This window comes from Paramisgurnus dabryanus, chromosome 3 (assembly GCF_030506205.2).
Source record: "Paramisgurnus dabryanus chromosome 3, PD_genome_1.1, whole genome shotgun sequence".
Taxonomy (NCBI): domain Eukaryota; kingdom Metazoa; phylum Chordata; class Actinopteri; order Cypriniformes; family Cobitidae; genus Paramisgurnus; species Paramisgurnus dabryanus.
This window is the reverse complement of record NC_133339.1, coordinates 30,833,291-30,850,902: the sequence shown is the minus strand read 5'-3', so window position 1 is coordinate 30,850,902 and position 17,612 is coordinate 30,833,291. Positions and strand designations below refer to the sequence as shown.

The window sequence follows — 17,612 nt, the reverse complement described above, 5'->3', positions numbered from 1 at the left end:
GAAATGTGATAGGATCATCTATTACTCCAAGACCTACAAAAAAGTCTCTTGGAGCTAACCTCTAAACCCCACAGGAAGTCAGCCATTTTTAATTTTCTCTGTCATTTCTTGACATTTCCAAGCGTCGTACTTTAACAAACTCCTCCTAGAGATTTAATCCGATCATCATCCTATTTGGTCAGTATCATCTAAAGGCCTTTGCGATGCTAAATTGCAGAGCTTTTGACTTTTTGTAGGAGGGCGTGTCCGTGGCGGCCTGGCAAAATGTGATGTTTCGCCATGAAACAGGAAGCTGATGTAATTCAGGCATACATTGTCCGATCTGCCCCTGACTTCACACGTTTGAAAAGGGTCCAGGCCTGAACACATCAACATGGCATAATTCAGAAACACTTATAGCACCACCTAGAGGCAGCAGGAAATACCATGTTTTACGCTGTGACTTACTGCTCTTAGATATTTAACCATATCAACATAATATTTCACCAGTGTAATCTCAAGACCTTGTTTGATGATAAAAAGCAACGACCTTGACTTTTCATTAAAGGGCGTGTCTGTGGCGGCCTTGCAAAGTATCGCTAAATGAATCACATTTTTGACAGTCTAAACAAGCTCAAAAAGTCATAAAACGTTGCACACATGTGAAATGTGGTGAATATTTTCATGTGATATAGGTTTCAGACCTGGGGGTGTAAAAATGGCTCTATAGCGCCACCTACAAAAATTCAAGACAGCAGCCCCCCCACTACGCTAAACGTACAGTTACGAATTGCAGTAGGATTATGTATCACTCCAAGACCTACAAAAAAGTCTCTTGGAGCCATGCTGTAAACCCCATAGGAAGTCTGACATTTAGAATTTTCTCTGTAATTTGAGTGCAAATTTAGCTATTTCTGGGCTTCGTACTTTAACGAACTCCTCCTATAAATTTAATCACATCACCATCAAATTTGGTCTGTGTCATCTAAAGGCCTTTGCGATCTTAAATTGCGGAGATCTTGACATTTCGTTGGAGGGTATTTCTGTGGCGGCCTGCCAAATTTCTGTGTTTCGCAATGAAACAGGAAGTTGTTCTAACTCAGGCTTAAAATGTCCAATCTGACCCACGGTTCACAAGTTTGATAAGTGTCCTGGCCTGAACACATCAACATGTTAATATTCAGTTAAAGTTATAGCGCCACCTGCTGGCAGCAGGAAATGCCATGTTTTACACTGTGATTTACTGCTCATAGAAATGTATTCAGATCATCATCATATTTGGTTAGTCTGAACTTAAGGACGTCACAATGCTAAATTGTGAAGATCTTGACATTTAGTTAAATAGGCGTATCTGTAGTGGCCTGGCAAAGTTTGATGTTTTGCCATGAGAAAGCTGTTGTCCCTCAGGCAGGTGTGGCACATCAAAGTTCTTTTGAATATCCAGCTATATTTACCCACTTAAATTTAAATCCCCTGGTTCACTGCTTTACTAAGACCATAGGGTGGGGGTGCACATGCGTGCGAGGGCCCTTCCATCGCTGCTTGCAGCTTTAATTGGACTTGTGTTTGCGTGTAAGTTTTTAATGTCACTCAATACACTGCAAGAATATTTACTTTTAGCGACATATAATACTGTATGGTTTTAACAGATCCCAAGGCCATAATCCAAAAACACACTGGACGTCTCCATATCTGTAAGTTTCAGCCCCATTTTCCTTCAGGCTATTTTAATGGTATTCCTCCTGTAATGATGAGGTTTAATTCTGCATCAGTTGCGGGTGGTGTAATTTCCTGCAGTGTTAGTAGCGTGTGTGTTTTGGTCAGGGGAATTAGAGTCAGGCCGGATTAAGAGACTAAAAGTGATGAAGAGTGTGTGTTGGGAAGCTTAAAGAAGGTCCCATTACTGTCATAAGAAACGAGGCGGACGAGAAAGTCTTTACCTCACTCCACCACACACCAACTACCTAAACCCCCACACCTACAGCACTTCAGCGTACACACATACCCACACACACTCATCTGACATTCTCGCCATTATAAATTTGAGGATAATCTAGACGACTGCAGCTGTTTGGCTGTGAAATATCTCTTGTGACCGATTCTCCTCCATATAGAAATTCCTACATAGCACCACTCTTGAATATCTCTCATCAAGGCAGACTTTATTTGCTATTAAGTAACGCCTGTGCAAATAGAGGATGATGTCGTGATGTTGTTTCTTTTCAGAGCCAACGCGTTTCACAAAAAATCAAGAAAAGAACCTCGTCCGTGTGACGTCACGATCCCTTCCGCCCCCAGTCTCTCCTCGGTTTCTGACTCAGGCTGCTTTGTTGCCTTACTCTCACTTAATGTCTCAATTTTTGTGCGTCTCGCTATCTGTGACAGGGGCTCACGCGGCGCTCAGTGGGATGTTGGGAGACGACAGCGCAGCCTGTCAGAGCTCTGTTGCGGCCGCGGATGAGCGTGTGGCACGCTGCCCCCTGTGAGCGTGTCACATTCACATGACCACACACGCACACCGCTCTTGTCGATCTACAAATGACTGCAGCCTCGAAGCAGCATGTGGGGGTTGGGAAAGAATGGATTCATGTGCGTGCATGAGTGTACCTTTGGTCATGTGCTACAAAATGAAAGAATGCAAAGTGACATGTGCCTACGCTTATATCAGTGAATGTACAAATATACCTTATAGGAGGTAAGGTAAGACAAGAAACAAAAAGAGAAGGAGGAGAGACAAGATAGACAAGGTGAGATGAGAAATTATGAGACGAGAGGACATAACAAAAGAAAAGAAGACAGATGAGACAAGAGAAGGATAGAATGGTAGAGGTGTGAAGAGGAAAGATGAGATGAGAAAAGACAATATGAGAAAATGAGAGAACTAAACAGATGACGACATGAGAAGTGGAAAGATGGCACAAGAGAGAGATACATTGATAGAGATGAGAGACGAAAAGATGAGATGAGAGGAGACAGAAGAGAACTTGAGGAGAGGACACGAGAAGAGACAAGAAGAGATGAGAAAAGATGAGATGACAAGAGGAGAAACGAGACAAGAGATGAATAGACTGGTCGAAATGAGAGGAGAAAACATGACATGAGAGGAGACAACATAAGAAGAGAGAAGACAAGACAAGAGGAGATGAGAAGAGGAGAAACAAGACAAGAGATGAATATACTGGTAGAGATGAGAGGAGAAAAGATGAGATGAGAAGAGGACAGATGAGACTAGATGAATAGACTGGTCGAGATATGAGGAGAAAAGATGAGAGGAGACGACACAAGAGGAGAGAAGAGAACTTGAGAGGAGACAACACGAGAGGAGACAAGAAGAGGAGAGATGAGACAAGATGGGATGAGAAGAGGAGAAACGAGACAAGAGATGAATAGACTGGTCGAGATGAGAGAAGAAAAGATGAGATGAGACGGCACAAGAAGAGAGAAGACCACTTGAGAAGAGACAACACGAGAGGAGACGAAAAGAGATGAGAAAAGATGAGATGGAATGAGATGAGGAGAAAAGAGGCAAGAGCTGAAAACGCTGGTCAAGATGAGAGGAGAATAGATAAGATGAGACGGCACCAGAAGAGAGAAGACAACTTGAGAGAAGACAACACAGGAGGAGACAAGAAGAGGAGAGATGAGAAAAGAAAAGATGAGAGGAGACGAGACAAGACGAGAAGAGGAGAGATGAGACAAGAAATGAATAGACTGGTCAAGATGAGAGGAGAAAAGATGAGATTAGAGGAGACAGCACAAGAAGAGAGAAAACAACTTGAGAGAAAACAACACGAGAGGAGACAAGAAGAGATGAGAAAAGATGAGATGAGAGGAGGAGACGAGACGAGAAGAGAGAAGATAACTTGAGGAGATGACATGAGAGGAGACAAGAAGAGATGAGAAAAGATGAGATGAGACGAGAAGAAGAGAGATTAGACTAGATGAATTGACTGGTCGAAATGAGAGGAGAAAATCTGAGAGGAGACGACACAAGAAGAGAAAAGAGAACTTGAGAGTAAAGGAGACGAGATGAAGAGAGATGAGATAAGAGATGAATAGACTGGTCGAGATGAGAGGAGACGAAACAAGACAAGAGAAGAGAACTTCAGAGGAGACAAGAAAAGAGGAGACGAGAAGAGGAGATGAGAAAAGATGAAATGTGAAGAGAAGAGACGAGACAAGAAATGAATAGACTGGTTGAGATGAGAAGATAAAAGATGAGATGAGAGGAGATGGCACAAGAAGAGAGAAGAGAACTTGAGAGGAGAGGAGAGAAGAGAACACATGAGGAGACGAGAAGAGAAGAGATGAGAAAAGATGAGATGAGAGGAGACAAAAAATGAGAGATAAGACAAGAGATGAATAGACTGGTTGAAATGAGAGGAGAAAATCTGAGAGGAGACAACACAAGAAGAGAGAGGAGAACTTGAGAGAATACAACACGGGAGGAGATGAGAAGAGGAGAGATGAGAGATGAATAGACTGGTCGAGATGAGAGGAGAAAAGAAAAGGAGAGAACACATGTGGAGACGAGAAGAGATGAGAAAAGATGAGATGAGAGGAGACGAAAAAAGGAGAAATAAGACAGGAGATGAATAGACTGGTTGAAATGAGAGGAGAAAAGATGAGAGGAGACAACACAAGAAGAGAGAGGAGAACTTGAGAAAATACAACACGGGAGGAGATGAGAAGAGGAGAGATGAGAAGACGGAGAAATTAGATGAATAGACTCGTCGAGATGAGAGGAGAAAAGAAAAGGTGAGAGGAGACAGCACAAGAAGAGAACTTGACAGGAGACAACACGAGAGGAGACGAGACGAGAAAGAGATGAGACGAGATAAACAGACTTGTCGAGATAAGAGGAGAAAACAATTAGAGGAGACGACACAAGAAGAGAGAAGAGAACTTGAGAGGAGACAACAGAGCAGTCTATTCATCTCTTGCTTGTCTCATCTCTTCTCGTCTCATATTTTCTCATGTTCTTTTCTCCATCTTATCTTATCACATCACCTAAGATAAAACACTTTCTTGTTTTCCTCTAGTTTGTACATCATTTTGGATAAAACTGTCTGCTAAATCCCTAAATCTAATATAATGCAATGTAATGTAATGTAATGACAGAACATGAGGAGAGGAGAGATGAATAGAATAGACTGGTTGAGGAGAAAAGAAAAGACAAGATAAAAGGAGGTTAAGACGACAGGGAGCTGGCCATACCATGGTCTGGAAGCAGGAGTGCAGTTGAGTAAGGAAGGGTGGTTTTCCTGACAGGGCCAACACTCTCTTCTCCACCATAGTGCATTCAACATCATCATCCTGAATCACCACGTCCTTCTTCAGGATTTTTATTGCAAACAGCTCATCTGTTCCCTTCCTCTCGGCCAACATCACCTATAAAAAACAGACAGAGAGAGAAAATGTTGCAAAGCGCCGAACACAGTACGTAACTAAAACACTTGTTCAAGAGAACAGAAGGAAATGAGCAAACAAACGGCCGACTGCAACGCAACAACTTCATTTATTAGCAGAGGAGATGCTGGTCTTTGACCGCAGATCAATACTGCAGGAGCCGCAGTTTACACTCATTCTCCGCACGTTTAAAGCCTGTTAGGCCAGAGAACACAGCTGCAGTGGCCTTAAGACTGTTATTACCCAATGAGGCACAGATGAAATACGACGTGATTACAGGCTCAAAGACACGGAGTCGCACGCACATGATGGTGAATGAGCAGAAATGACGGACGAGAAAGAAAAAGCTCTCGCACCAGCGTGAGAGAGATAAGCAGATTTGAGTGTGGCACAATGGGATGGTGAAAAAAATCATGAATGATGAGAGAGCAGATTTTAATTGTACTCATTTTTAGCATTGAGCCTGAAGGGAGGCATTGCAAAAGAGCAGAAAATAGACAAGCGTAGAGAGAAAATGGGAAAAAATGAGAAAGGATGTAAAATAAAAAGAGAACATATTGTATGAAATTCTGGTTTTGATTGGTTCATTACTGAGGTTTTACTTACTTTAACAAGATCTGAACGAATAGTTTTTGGTGTCATAACCTTTTTTTAAAGGAACATTCCACTTCTTTACTAATTACGGCAGTTTGAGAGTATAGTTCCTAGCATATCTGCATAGAAAATTGTAACTTTTAATTTTCTGTCAGTCTTAGTACACGACGTAACTACAGAAGAGTCAAGTTTTAAATAGGAAAAATATCAAAACTCTTTGGTTATTTTTTAGCTCTATGCTAATGGTCTAATCAGATTCAATGGATTATGCTAAGCTTTGCTAAAAGTGAAGCCGCCAGACCCAGAGATCAGCTGAATGGATTCCAAAACGGTAAGATTCAAATGTTTAAAGAGCACCTATTATGGGATACACGTTTTTAAACATCCTTTTGTGTGTAAGTGTGTATTAGTACATGCTAACGATATTCAAAAAGTACATACCTCAAAGAAAACGATGACGCGAGTTATCGTCTCTAACGTTCGAGGACTACAAAAAACACTCGGATTGTAGGCAACAGTTTACTTCCTGGGATTAGTGACGTAGATAAGACCAACATTATCATAGTTCAGCCCTCTCTGCTTTGCTTGGGTACGCCCTCAAAGACGGGGGTGAGGGAGCGCCGAGTCAGAAGAGAGCTAAAATGGCGGAGGTTGTGAGTCCCTGCTTTGACTCTGTTTGCAAACTCTTGTTTCATCGTTCAAGCGATTAAATCTCTCGAGTAGACGCTGTCTCTTTAGATGCGAGGGAAAAATAGCACTTTATGGACTTCCACAGAGGACATCATGTTTAATACGGTTCCGGAAAAATCCAGTCAGAAGTTGTTCACGGAGTTTTCACAATAACTGCTTCTCATGAAACGAAGCTGGATTTGCGCGACGTCTCCTTCTGAAAGTTGAATTACTGTGCACTTCTGGATCACAGGCTGTAAGTATTCACGTTTATTATTTGCCTTTTACTGTACATTACGTAACCGGTAACCGGAGATTAACATAATGTGCGTGTAGAGCTAAGCTTGCAAGCTAATTGTTTTGTGTTGTAATACTGTATTTCATAAACAACGTACCATATTTACACACGTGTATGTTGAATTATGCAGACTATCGTTTTTTTTATCGATGTTGGTTTAGACATGTTTACAAACTTGCTAAGTTGCTAAGCTAAATACAAATACAAATACCAGCTAAACTGTTACCGGTAAAATTTGTTCTCATGATCAAACTCAAAGTACAGATGATTTGTTTAAAGTTATATGTATTTTACTGTTGTATTTACTTGAAGCTTTCTTAGATTTTGAAACAAAGTAAACACGTAATGTGTGTTGCTAAAGTTGGGCCATGTAATATGTAATACATTTACGTTTTAATGAATAGTCTAACGATTTATAGTCGTTGTACTCTATTGTTATAATATGTCTTTTTGACTGAATACATGTTTGTTTTATTTGTCTATATCCTAGATTCGCAGCTGGACACTTGTTTATATTTTTACAGGTTGTACCTTGCAGCCATCCATTACAATGTCACCAAGCCGTAACAAAAGCAGGAGAGGGAAAGTACAAGGCTATGTTCCCAAAACACACAAGTGACATACCGTAAGCAGTAATGTTTTATTTCAAATACATTCATAATTAAAAACTTAATGTATGAAGCAGGGAATTAAATGATCAAAACAAAAGATTTATTGACTGCAATATTTGTACAGTTATGTGGATGATGTGATCAGGCTTGTGTTTGATGAGGTATTTGAAGATAAGCTGAAGGAAACCCCGATTACAATGGACCTGGCATCACAGTTTGAGAGACCTTCAAAGGAGGACGTGATTGCATGCCATCTTCAGTGCAGGGGTCGTCGAAAGCCAAAATTGTGACCGATCTGATCAGGAAGCTCCAAGCATATCTGGAGAACAACACACGACAGGATGATAACCTTATAGTGTCGTCTTAAATAGCACCAGCTGACAAAGCTTTGATATGCCATTTATCTGAATAGATAGCTGTAAGAAATGAATTGAACAATTTTTGAAACAAGAGCACAATATGGTTACTAAAGTATGTTTATTTGTATATTGTTTAACATTTAAATATATATTTGTAATAAATAAATAAAACTTTTGACTGACTATTATATTTTCTTTAAAGTTACATCTTTTGTTCTTTTGGGTACTTTGTTACTATAATGATACTTTAGTGTTATTGGTTTAAAAATGTAATAAAACTTACTCTAGTCCTGCACCTCAAAGGCTTATAGTCGGTACAATAAATGTTCTGTGTGTAGGGATTTAGACAATTTGTGCAAAACCTGGATGATGAATCACGCAGGTAAGAGGCCCTGGAACCTGTTGCATTCTCCTTAAAACCTAATAAGTAAAAACATAGCACTTATAAGTAAGCAGTCTTTCATAATAAAGTTTACCATAGTGAAATAATGTAGAACATTCATTTCAATTAATACTTTCTTTGTGCTACATTTGGTGTTTCCATATAGTTTGCACAGTAATATAGTATGTAAGCAGTCTTTTATAATAAAGTTTACAATAGTAAAATAATGTTAATAAGTGAAATAGTTTTATAATCATTTCAACAAATACTTTCTATGTGCTACATTTGGTGTTTCCATATAGTTTGCACAGTAATATAGTATGTAAGCAGTCTTTTATAATAAAGTTTACTATAGTAAAATAATGTTAATAAGTGAAATAGTTTTATAATCATTTCAAAAAATACTTTCTATGTGCTACATTTGGTGTTTCCATATAGTTTGCAAAGTAATGTAGTACGTTATAATTACCTTTTGGATGTCTTTGCAACACATTTTCTCCTTCGTTTAGCATTCTGGCAGAGCTATGGACACCTAAAAAAGTTAAATCCAATCGCGTTCATTGACGGAGATCGTTTATATCGTAACGGCCGTCTGAACTCTCTGGATCGAGCTTGAAGTGGTAAGGCAGTACAGACACCATCGTTTATAGAGAAATATAGCGCTTGTTTACGTTGCCTGTGACTCTCAGTCAGAACCGGAAACCCCACGCGTAGTCAGGGGCGTAACCTTTCAAACACACGTCGAAACCCAGTTGACCAATAACAGTTGAGTAGTCATCTGACCAATCCGAATACACTAGATATTTTGGGAGGCGGAGACAGGAACTAAATCCGAGCGTTTTCCAGGCATGCAGAAATCGGTGAGGTATGTAAGCAATTTATAAGACTCACAATGCATTAGTTCAAGTTTTAATAACATGTATGTACTATGGTATATTACAATAACGTGCTAACATGCTAATTTATTAGCATAATTGGTGCTCTTTAACTCTAGGGGAGCTGGAAAATTAGCATATTTTCAAAAGAGTGGATTGTCTTTTTAAGGCTACATGGGTCAAAAACAATAAACAAGGGTTAGTGTGATTTCATTTTATTACTTAATAGTGGTGGGACAAGTGAAGATTTTGGCAGAGCAGGTAAAAATCCTTAGCGTTGAGCCCTGCATTGTATGCTGCAGATTGAGCTGTACTGTTTTTGACATGAACAAATGCATGTTATGAAACAGAAAGTCATGAAAATGATGTGGTTCTGGTATTTTTTAACGGCTAGAACACAATGCAACAACTGAGTGAAAGGGCGAATGAAAGTGAGGCAGAGAGACTGGCAGCAGTCAAGCAATTCAAAGAACATATTCTCCATTACTGAGATGTCTGTGAAAACATCTGTTCCCACACAAACACAAATTTCCTCACTTGCCTCATTCACAACTTTTTAAAGATAAACAAAGGCAATCTTTCAGAGTAACAATGTTCTGAGCTTCAGATCTCACACTCATTACTCTCTCTCTCTCTCTCTCTCTCTCTCTCTCTCTCTCTCTCTCTCTCTCTCTGTGTGTGTGTGTGTGTGTGTTTGGGAATAAGGCTATAGACACAAGATGTATTGTTGCTGCTGAGTTTTTTTTAGAATTTGCTAGAATCTAACAGTTTAAAGCTGAACATAAGTTTAACATTAAAGAACAATCTTAACATTAATGACCACGTGTCACTTTGGTCAGATAACCAAAAATGACCAAATTGGCAGAACGTGGGTGGAGCTGAGTGGACGGCAATGGCAGCGACCACCCCCTTAATTATGCAAAACCTTAAGGCTTAATCTAATTTAATTTAACGAGTTACAAAAAAATTCACCCCCTTTACTGTTGTCATGAAGGGCAAAATTAGCTATATAGACCAAAATCACTTTTTGTACCAGACTATAAACATTATTTTCTGCTGTAAAGTTGGACATTTTTACATAGGGGTCTATAGGGGTCTAAGTGATTTGACTAACTTTCGGAGCAAGCCTCTAGCTGTCCGTTGAAGAATTGCAGTTTAAAGGGCCTTTCACATTATAACGATAACTATAAAAAAAATTTAAAATCGTTTTGTATTAAAGACAATAGCGGACTTCAAACCAAAACTATAACGATAAAGATACGTAATTCACTACGTAATGCTTTTTCCTCCCACACTGACTACCCCAAAAGGTATGATACTATTACACAAACTACTAGATTCACTGTTTAGATTTACGCGAAACGCAGCATGTTGAAGACATCTGCTGGTTACCCGCTGTGTAAATGCAAGAAGAACATCATATTTACATATTCAGTGACATGTAAACAATTGCAAACGTTTTTATTACAAGAAATATCCAATATTAGTTTATGCCATTAAAGGCAAGTTCTTTGCATGAGCGAATTAGCATAAAGTTATCGTTATGATGTGGATGCTAATATATTTATCGTTATAGTTGACGTTACAGTTATCGTTATAATGTGAACGACCCTTTAGTCACTCCGTGTTGGCTTCATCAGAAAGACCAGAAGGTTGCCTTTCAGATTTTACACATATAGTGTACAACATAAGAATAAAAATTCTTCAAAAAAGGAAAAGATTAAGATTATCTTAATAATCTTAAAGTTGCAATGTGTAACTTTTAAAAAGGATCTCTTGACAGAAATGCAATATAGTATACATAACTATATTATCAGGGGTGTATAAAGACCTTACATAATGAGCTGTATTGTTTTTATTTCCTTAGAATGAGCCATTTTTATCTATATACACCGCAGGTCCCCCTACATGGGAGTCGCCGCAATGTTTCTACAGTAGCCCTAAATGGACAAACTGTTCTACAAGAGTGCATTTTGTTTCTGCTGTGTCTCAGATGAAGAAATGTTTGTCCTGTGGCAGCTACTGTAGCTTTTCATTGCGTTTTGATTAAGGTTGGTTGCAATTTACAGAGGTTGGTCTAAGCACAAATGCCACACAAAAAAACACTGTACTGTACTGTATTCACGAGTGCTGTTATTAAATTCATCAATGCAAATCCTGTACATATCTGATAATATGTCAAATCAACAAAAATGACCCTTTGAAAAGATATTCTCGACCAGGTAATCAAAGTAACTACTGTGTGTTGGTAACTTGCATTAGCCAAAAATGAAATGAGTCAAAATGAGCTTGCCTATAGTCTAACAACTTTAAATGATGAGTAACTTTGAGCTTGAAAAGCTACAGTGTGTATGTGTGTGTGTGTGTGTGTGTTTTATGCATTCAAATCCAACCCAATATGCCCAATACAGACGCAGCACTTGTGACCAAACCAATGCGCTTCAGCAGCGTGTGAAAGCATCTGTCAAATACTTTCGCTCATATTGGGCTTCAAGGTTACATAATGAAAATCCTGACAGAGGAAAAGTAATGCTTGAACAAACTTTACAGTTTGTAGCTCTGCCTTTTCCTCTCTCCAGAAAATAAATGCAAATATTGAAATGAGCCGAGTTATTTCAGTGGAAAGGTGGCCCCAGATGGACATATTGTGACTGGCGCAGGGAAAAGAGAAGCGATAGACTTCAACGTTACAGAGGACACCATCTGCTCCTCAAAAAGGAAATACACACTTTCTCTCTCTCTCTCTCTCTCTCTCACACACACACACACACACACACACACACACAAAAAAAACACTACTCTAGCAGCATAGCAAGCAGGTCACATCCAATCCAGTGCATTCATTATTTCTGCATACCTGTCAGTCCCTAGGTAAGAACCAAGGGGACTTTGGTATAGGATTAGATTATTTTATAACCCAGGATAACATATTTAAAAATTGAATCTGATCAATGGTCGTATCTTCAAGCACATTGTCATGACTTTTTATTTATTGTAATATTATATTGTTATTGTATGTTATTATGTAGTACCAGAGGCGGACACTACTTGAGTGTTTGTCTTGGGAAAAAATTTACTTCACTACATCCTAAGGCATAGAATCATACTGTGTATTCCTTTTATATTGCATATTAAAATTGATTAAATGTACTTAAATATTAAATATAAACCAAAAACTTGAAATTGTGAAATGTAGTGAAGTAAAGTAAAAATACTTAAATAGTGTCCATCTCTGAGTCTTATGAACTGTTTTAAGGATGGATTGCTGAATCTCCTGTCTGCGCAACAAATTTACCTTTGTGTACTAATAAAGATACCCTGACCTTCAACACAGAAATCAACCTTAAAGTAACAGTATGTAGGATTGTGGCCAAAACTGGTACTGCAATCACAAAACTGGTTACCAGTACACAACATGACAACATAAATATCAGTTGAGGGCTGCAACTCCCCTTTTTAAATGACAATATCCTGGCCGGACCACTGTTGTCAGTGATAAAAGTATTTGAAATGAAAATGATTTCTTAATGTCTAGTGACATATCAGGGCCATTTTATGATTAATTGATATACATTTCTTACATACTGTTCCTTTAAATCTCATACAAAATATGCAGAGTGGAATTCTGTGATTTTTTTTAAGCAAAACGTCAATTCTTTAATAATGATGTTACATCACCATTTCTAAAATAGATGCTGTACACTTTAAAAAAAAGGAACTTGATTTGGTAACACCTAAAAAAAATAAGACTTAAATTAAATGACCTCAGGTAAGTTGAATAAACATATATTGTTTTAGGTGTTACCAAAGTTAGGTGTTATAATAACTCATCACTAGTCAAGATAAATAATAGTACTGTATGTTAAAATGATCAGAGTTTATTAAAAACCAAAAAATTGTAAGGCAGCAAAGATTTTTTTTACAGTGTACAAATACCTACGTGATATGTCAGATAAAAGCCTTTTTTGGTGAAACTTTCTCTTCTAACCAGCCATGACAGCTTTTAGTTTTCTATTTCTGTGGCATTGCGCCATGTAGCTAGGACTGCTGTCTATAAACATGAATCTACAAGATTATAAAGAACCTCAAAGCCATGTAGAGCCATTTATGTATGACGTCTGGTCTCCTCTGGGAATTAAAGTGAAGAACCGAACTGGACGGCTGATTCTGTCACAGAGAACAGCGAGTTGACGTTTTATTTGTCGTGATGTGAACGGCATCAAACAGAGTCTCATCTAATGAGGCTGACAGAGGTCCACCGCTACACCTCAACATATCAATATAATTTTTTAAAGCTTGTTGCCATGGCAACTGCCAGCAGCTGGAACATGAGCCTACTTAGAGATTGCCCACTCATCCACCCATTTCTCTTCTTCCTCGCTTTTTGTCCTGCGTTTCAGTCATTTTGATTGTTTCGCATGACCTTGTCCCAACTGAGATTATCTGCTGCTCCAAGCACAAGTAAGCCTACCAAATACACATCTCAGATGATTTAGAGAGAGAAAGAAAGAAAAAGAGAGAGAGAGAGAGGAAGAGAGATACCTTTCCGAAGCTACCCTTGCCCAGCACCATGATAAAATTGAAGTCAGACAGTTTCATACGATCCCGGTTGCCATTGCTGTCAAATTTGGTGATGTTGGAGGATGAGCCGTCTGTTTTGCTGGGACCAATTTTAGCTCTCTGTTGAGAAATAACAAAACAGAAACAATAAGTCCGTATCAGACTGGGGTCAAAGCCAACACGAACACAAGGCATACCCTTTCCAAACACGTACACATATTTATTTCTCTATAACAACAGGGACTTTTCATTGAATTCAACCGTTTTCATATTTAATGACATTTTGCATTCCCTAGTTTTCACACATACCTTTCTTCAATTTAATACGTTACATCATTGTTTGATATGTTTATTAAGCACTTTTCTGTATAAGCTGTACCTCACGATGTAGATAATTTTGAGTTTCTATCCTCATGAGGACATTTGACTTTTACAATTTACAGTAAAACTTTTAAACACCTACACATTCACTTATGAGTTTCTAAACAGAATGAGATATATTTTTCCCAATTCTCACACAAACCTTTTTGCTTATTCATTTTATGCCCACATTATTTAGTTGAGGTTGTATGGTCCTTTTGGAGACATTTGTCCCTTATATTGCAACCAAAACCGAACACACAAAAATATTCATGCAAACAAAATAAGACTCTTTACAGGTATTTGTTTGTGTTTGTCTGTTGATGTTACTAAATTTCATAAGCAGGTCTATTCATTACCTTCCTTCTTATTCTGTCACACAAGATTAAGCAAATAGTGGGTAAACCTGTCATCCAGTCATCAAATGAAGCATTATTTTTTGCTATTGTGTGTGAGTGTGATTTGGTATATAACATCCTTTCACCTTGTAAACCAAATGGCTTAAAAAACATACAAAATGTTAAAGTTTATACAGTATGTCTACAGACCTTTTCATCGGACGCATGTGCGGTGACGCAATTACGCGTCTGGTCCAAACTTTACTTCCAGTTTCTGTTTGTTTAATTGTCTGACTATTTGCTGAAACTGAACTCTTAAACAAATACCTTGTCAAAAATAACAAATGTTTTGGTTTCCTAGATAATCTACGTGTTGTTTATTTTGCTTGTTATATAAATAAACGACTTTAAACAGATTTTATTGTTTTTATTCTTAGCAGAGTTTACCGGAAGTTACGTGTTTTCCACGAAAGCCGCTTGTTTATGTTGTTACTGCTGAAACCGTCTGTAGGGAGCCCCATAAACCACATACTGTATACAAGTGTGCATGCATGTGCATGCGTGCGTGTGTTTGTGTGTGTGTTTGCAACAGATAGTGTGTAACCCCCCAAAATATATATATATATATGTTTTTAGCCCTATTTATGGCAATTGTTTCTCAATGTGACATAAGGTACTTTTAACATTTACAGGAGTGGTCAGTTATTTCATTGCTGTCTGAATCCAGAATGTCTGTTTATCTTCAACCACTCAGGAAAAAATTCCCATCCAAATTACCTACTGATTTTTTTTTGATAAACACCAAGATTATGTGGTTATTTAAATTGTCGTTTGAACCCACACCTCTTAAGTTTATAAAATAGGATCAATGCAAAAGTCATTTTATACAGTCTTTTTGACCACTGGTAACTGTGGCGCTTCACTGAAGTGGCTTTTATTTTTTATTTTTTTAAATATTCTTTTTTGGGCCATTTTGCCTTTATTTGATAGACAGTAATTGTACGGGGTGGAGAGAGGGGTATGGGATCGGCAAAGAACCTAGAGCCGGGATTCGAACTCGGGTCGCCAGAAGTGCGTCTGCACAATATGTCGGAGCACTGTCTACCACACCATCGGCTCCAAAGGCTTTTATTTTAAAGATTGACACCTACTTACTGAAATGATGAAAAGTATTTACAGAAAAAAAATATTATCACTTTACTGCAGCAAAATGGAGCGGATAAGAACAAAAGGAATAGAGAAAAACAAAAACATTTGTAATGGCCCATTAGCCTATCATAGCATCAACAGGTATTACCATAATACAATTTTAAAATCTATTCAAATATACATCATATATTTACATATAAACCAAGTACCTGGGTGATGTGAATGATCATGTAATTAAATATATCCACCGTAAAATTTATCTTCATCCAAACGCATGAGTTTCATCACACATTTATTTTAACAGACATCCTCATAATAAAACAATCACAGTCTTAAAAGAGCTTTTGGCTGCATTTATAAAACAGCTGTAAAGTGTCTGTCAGACACAGAGAAAGTGGGTGTGTGTATGTTAAACCGTGACTGTGTGTGAGGCTTACACTCACAGGGTGGTGAACGTTTTCACTCATTGTTTTTCGCACCACCCAAGTTGGCATGCTACACAATCGCACAGTCAGTGTAAAGTCTCTGGTTTCTTCTCTGTGTGTCACAGGCCACAGTCATTAGGCCCATCGGCTACAGACCGAGGTGAAGCATACTGCCGATTTCCTTGTTCACCAGAATTTCTCCTTCACAGTCCACTGAGGACTGATCCATTATCTACAGCTGTGAGCCAATCACACCTACAGCAATCTAGCAACAGTTCACGCACACATGACTCCTAGCACAAATGCACCAACAGCTTTACTCACTATTGCTTCATTATTCTGATGACTATATCACCTTCATATCACTTTGACCATGATATCTTTAAGATTGACTGTGTAAGGCCATGTCAACAATTGAAATCAATCAAATCAAACTTTGATGCTCCTAATCTCAAAATTAGATTATAAGACTTTAACTTGAATTGTACATAGTATTGTGCAAAAGCCTAAGTCACCATGCCACCATGAGACTGATTGTTTTTGAAATAGCTTAGTGATTGTATATAATTATATCTCAGTCCCTTTATTAGAATACAACCAGCAAATACAGGAAATGTATGTTCGGTATTTAAAAACAGCATAAAATTATAAGTTAAAGTGTATTTTAAGTATTTAATGTGACCTCCCATGCACCAGAGATTCAATAGCAAGAATCTGGCAGCAGGCTCTCTTAAAGGAATAGTCTACCCTTTTGCCATATTAAACTATATTATTAACGCAACCTAGATGAATTAATACATATCTATCTTTTTTCAATGCGAGCACTGTACAGCCCGTTGTGAATGTGTTAGCATTTAGCCTAGTCCCATTCATTCCTATGGTACCAAAAAAAGTTTTATTTTGTGGCACCATACTTACTGGTATAACTCCTCATGTAACATTCTTTAAATAGGGAAAACACGGAAGTGTTTGGTGGCTTCCCTGTTTGGTACCATAGGAATGAATGAGTCTAGGCTAAATGCTAACACATTCACGACGCGCTGTACAGTGCACGCATTGAAAAAAGATAGATATGTATTAATTCGTCTAAATTGAGGTAATAACATGGTTTAATATGGCAAAAGGATAGACTATTCCTTTAAAACTAAATGAAATAAAATCCTAATTTCTAATCTAGTGACTTTACACTGAAAAAATAATATGCTGGATTTACTAAAAAAATTAAAATACAATGCATGATTTCTCCATCCACTTTTTAAGTGAGTTTTTTACTTTTAATTTATTTAAAAAGTTGATGCAAAAATTATGCACTATATTTTTTTGTAAATACAGCCTACTATTTTTAGTCCACTGCCTAGTTAGTTATATTTACTAAAATAATTAAAGTAGTTTCAACCAAAAAATATTATTTTAAATTTCCTTCTTACAAATTTTACATGATAAAATTTATGAATTTAATAAATAATGTGTTCATTTAGAATTACTGACATTTTTGTGTTATTTTTACTAAAATTTGGTTAAAAAACATATTTGTTAGTAATAGAATTTACTACATTTTATTTAGGTAAAATTTACTAAGCCACAAAACATTTTTGTAGTCTTTC

The 17,612-nt window shown here is 37.7% G+C and overlaps 1 protein-coding gene across 4 annotated transcripts in view; it reads right to left on the bottom strand.

Annotated features, from left to right (window-relative positions):
• Positions 1–17,612, bottom strand: part of prkcbb (protein kinase C, beta b) — a 173,285-nt gene that overhangs the window by 55,837 nt on the left and 99,836 nt on the right. For all 4 annotated transcript variants that reach the window (XM_065275373.2, XM_065275386.2, XM_065275367.2 and 1 more), the window contains exons 9-10: positions 13,719–13,856; positions 5,197–5,370 (exon numbers count right to left, since the gene is read on the bottom strand). In XM_065275373.2, the coding sequence (XP_065131445.1) occupies positions 5,197–5,370; positions 13,719–13,856 (312 nt within the window). The remainder of the gene's footprint in view (positions 1–5,196; positions 5,371–13,718; positions 13,857–17,612) is intronic.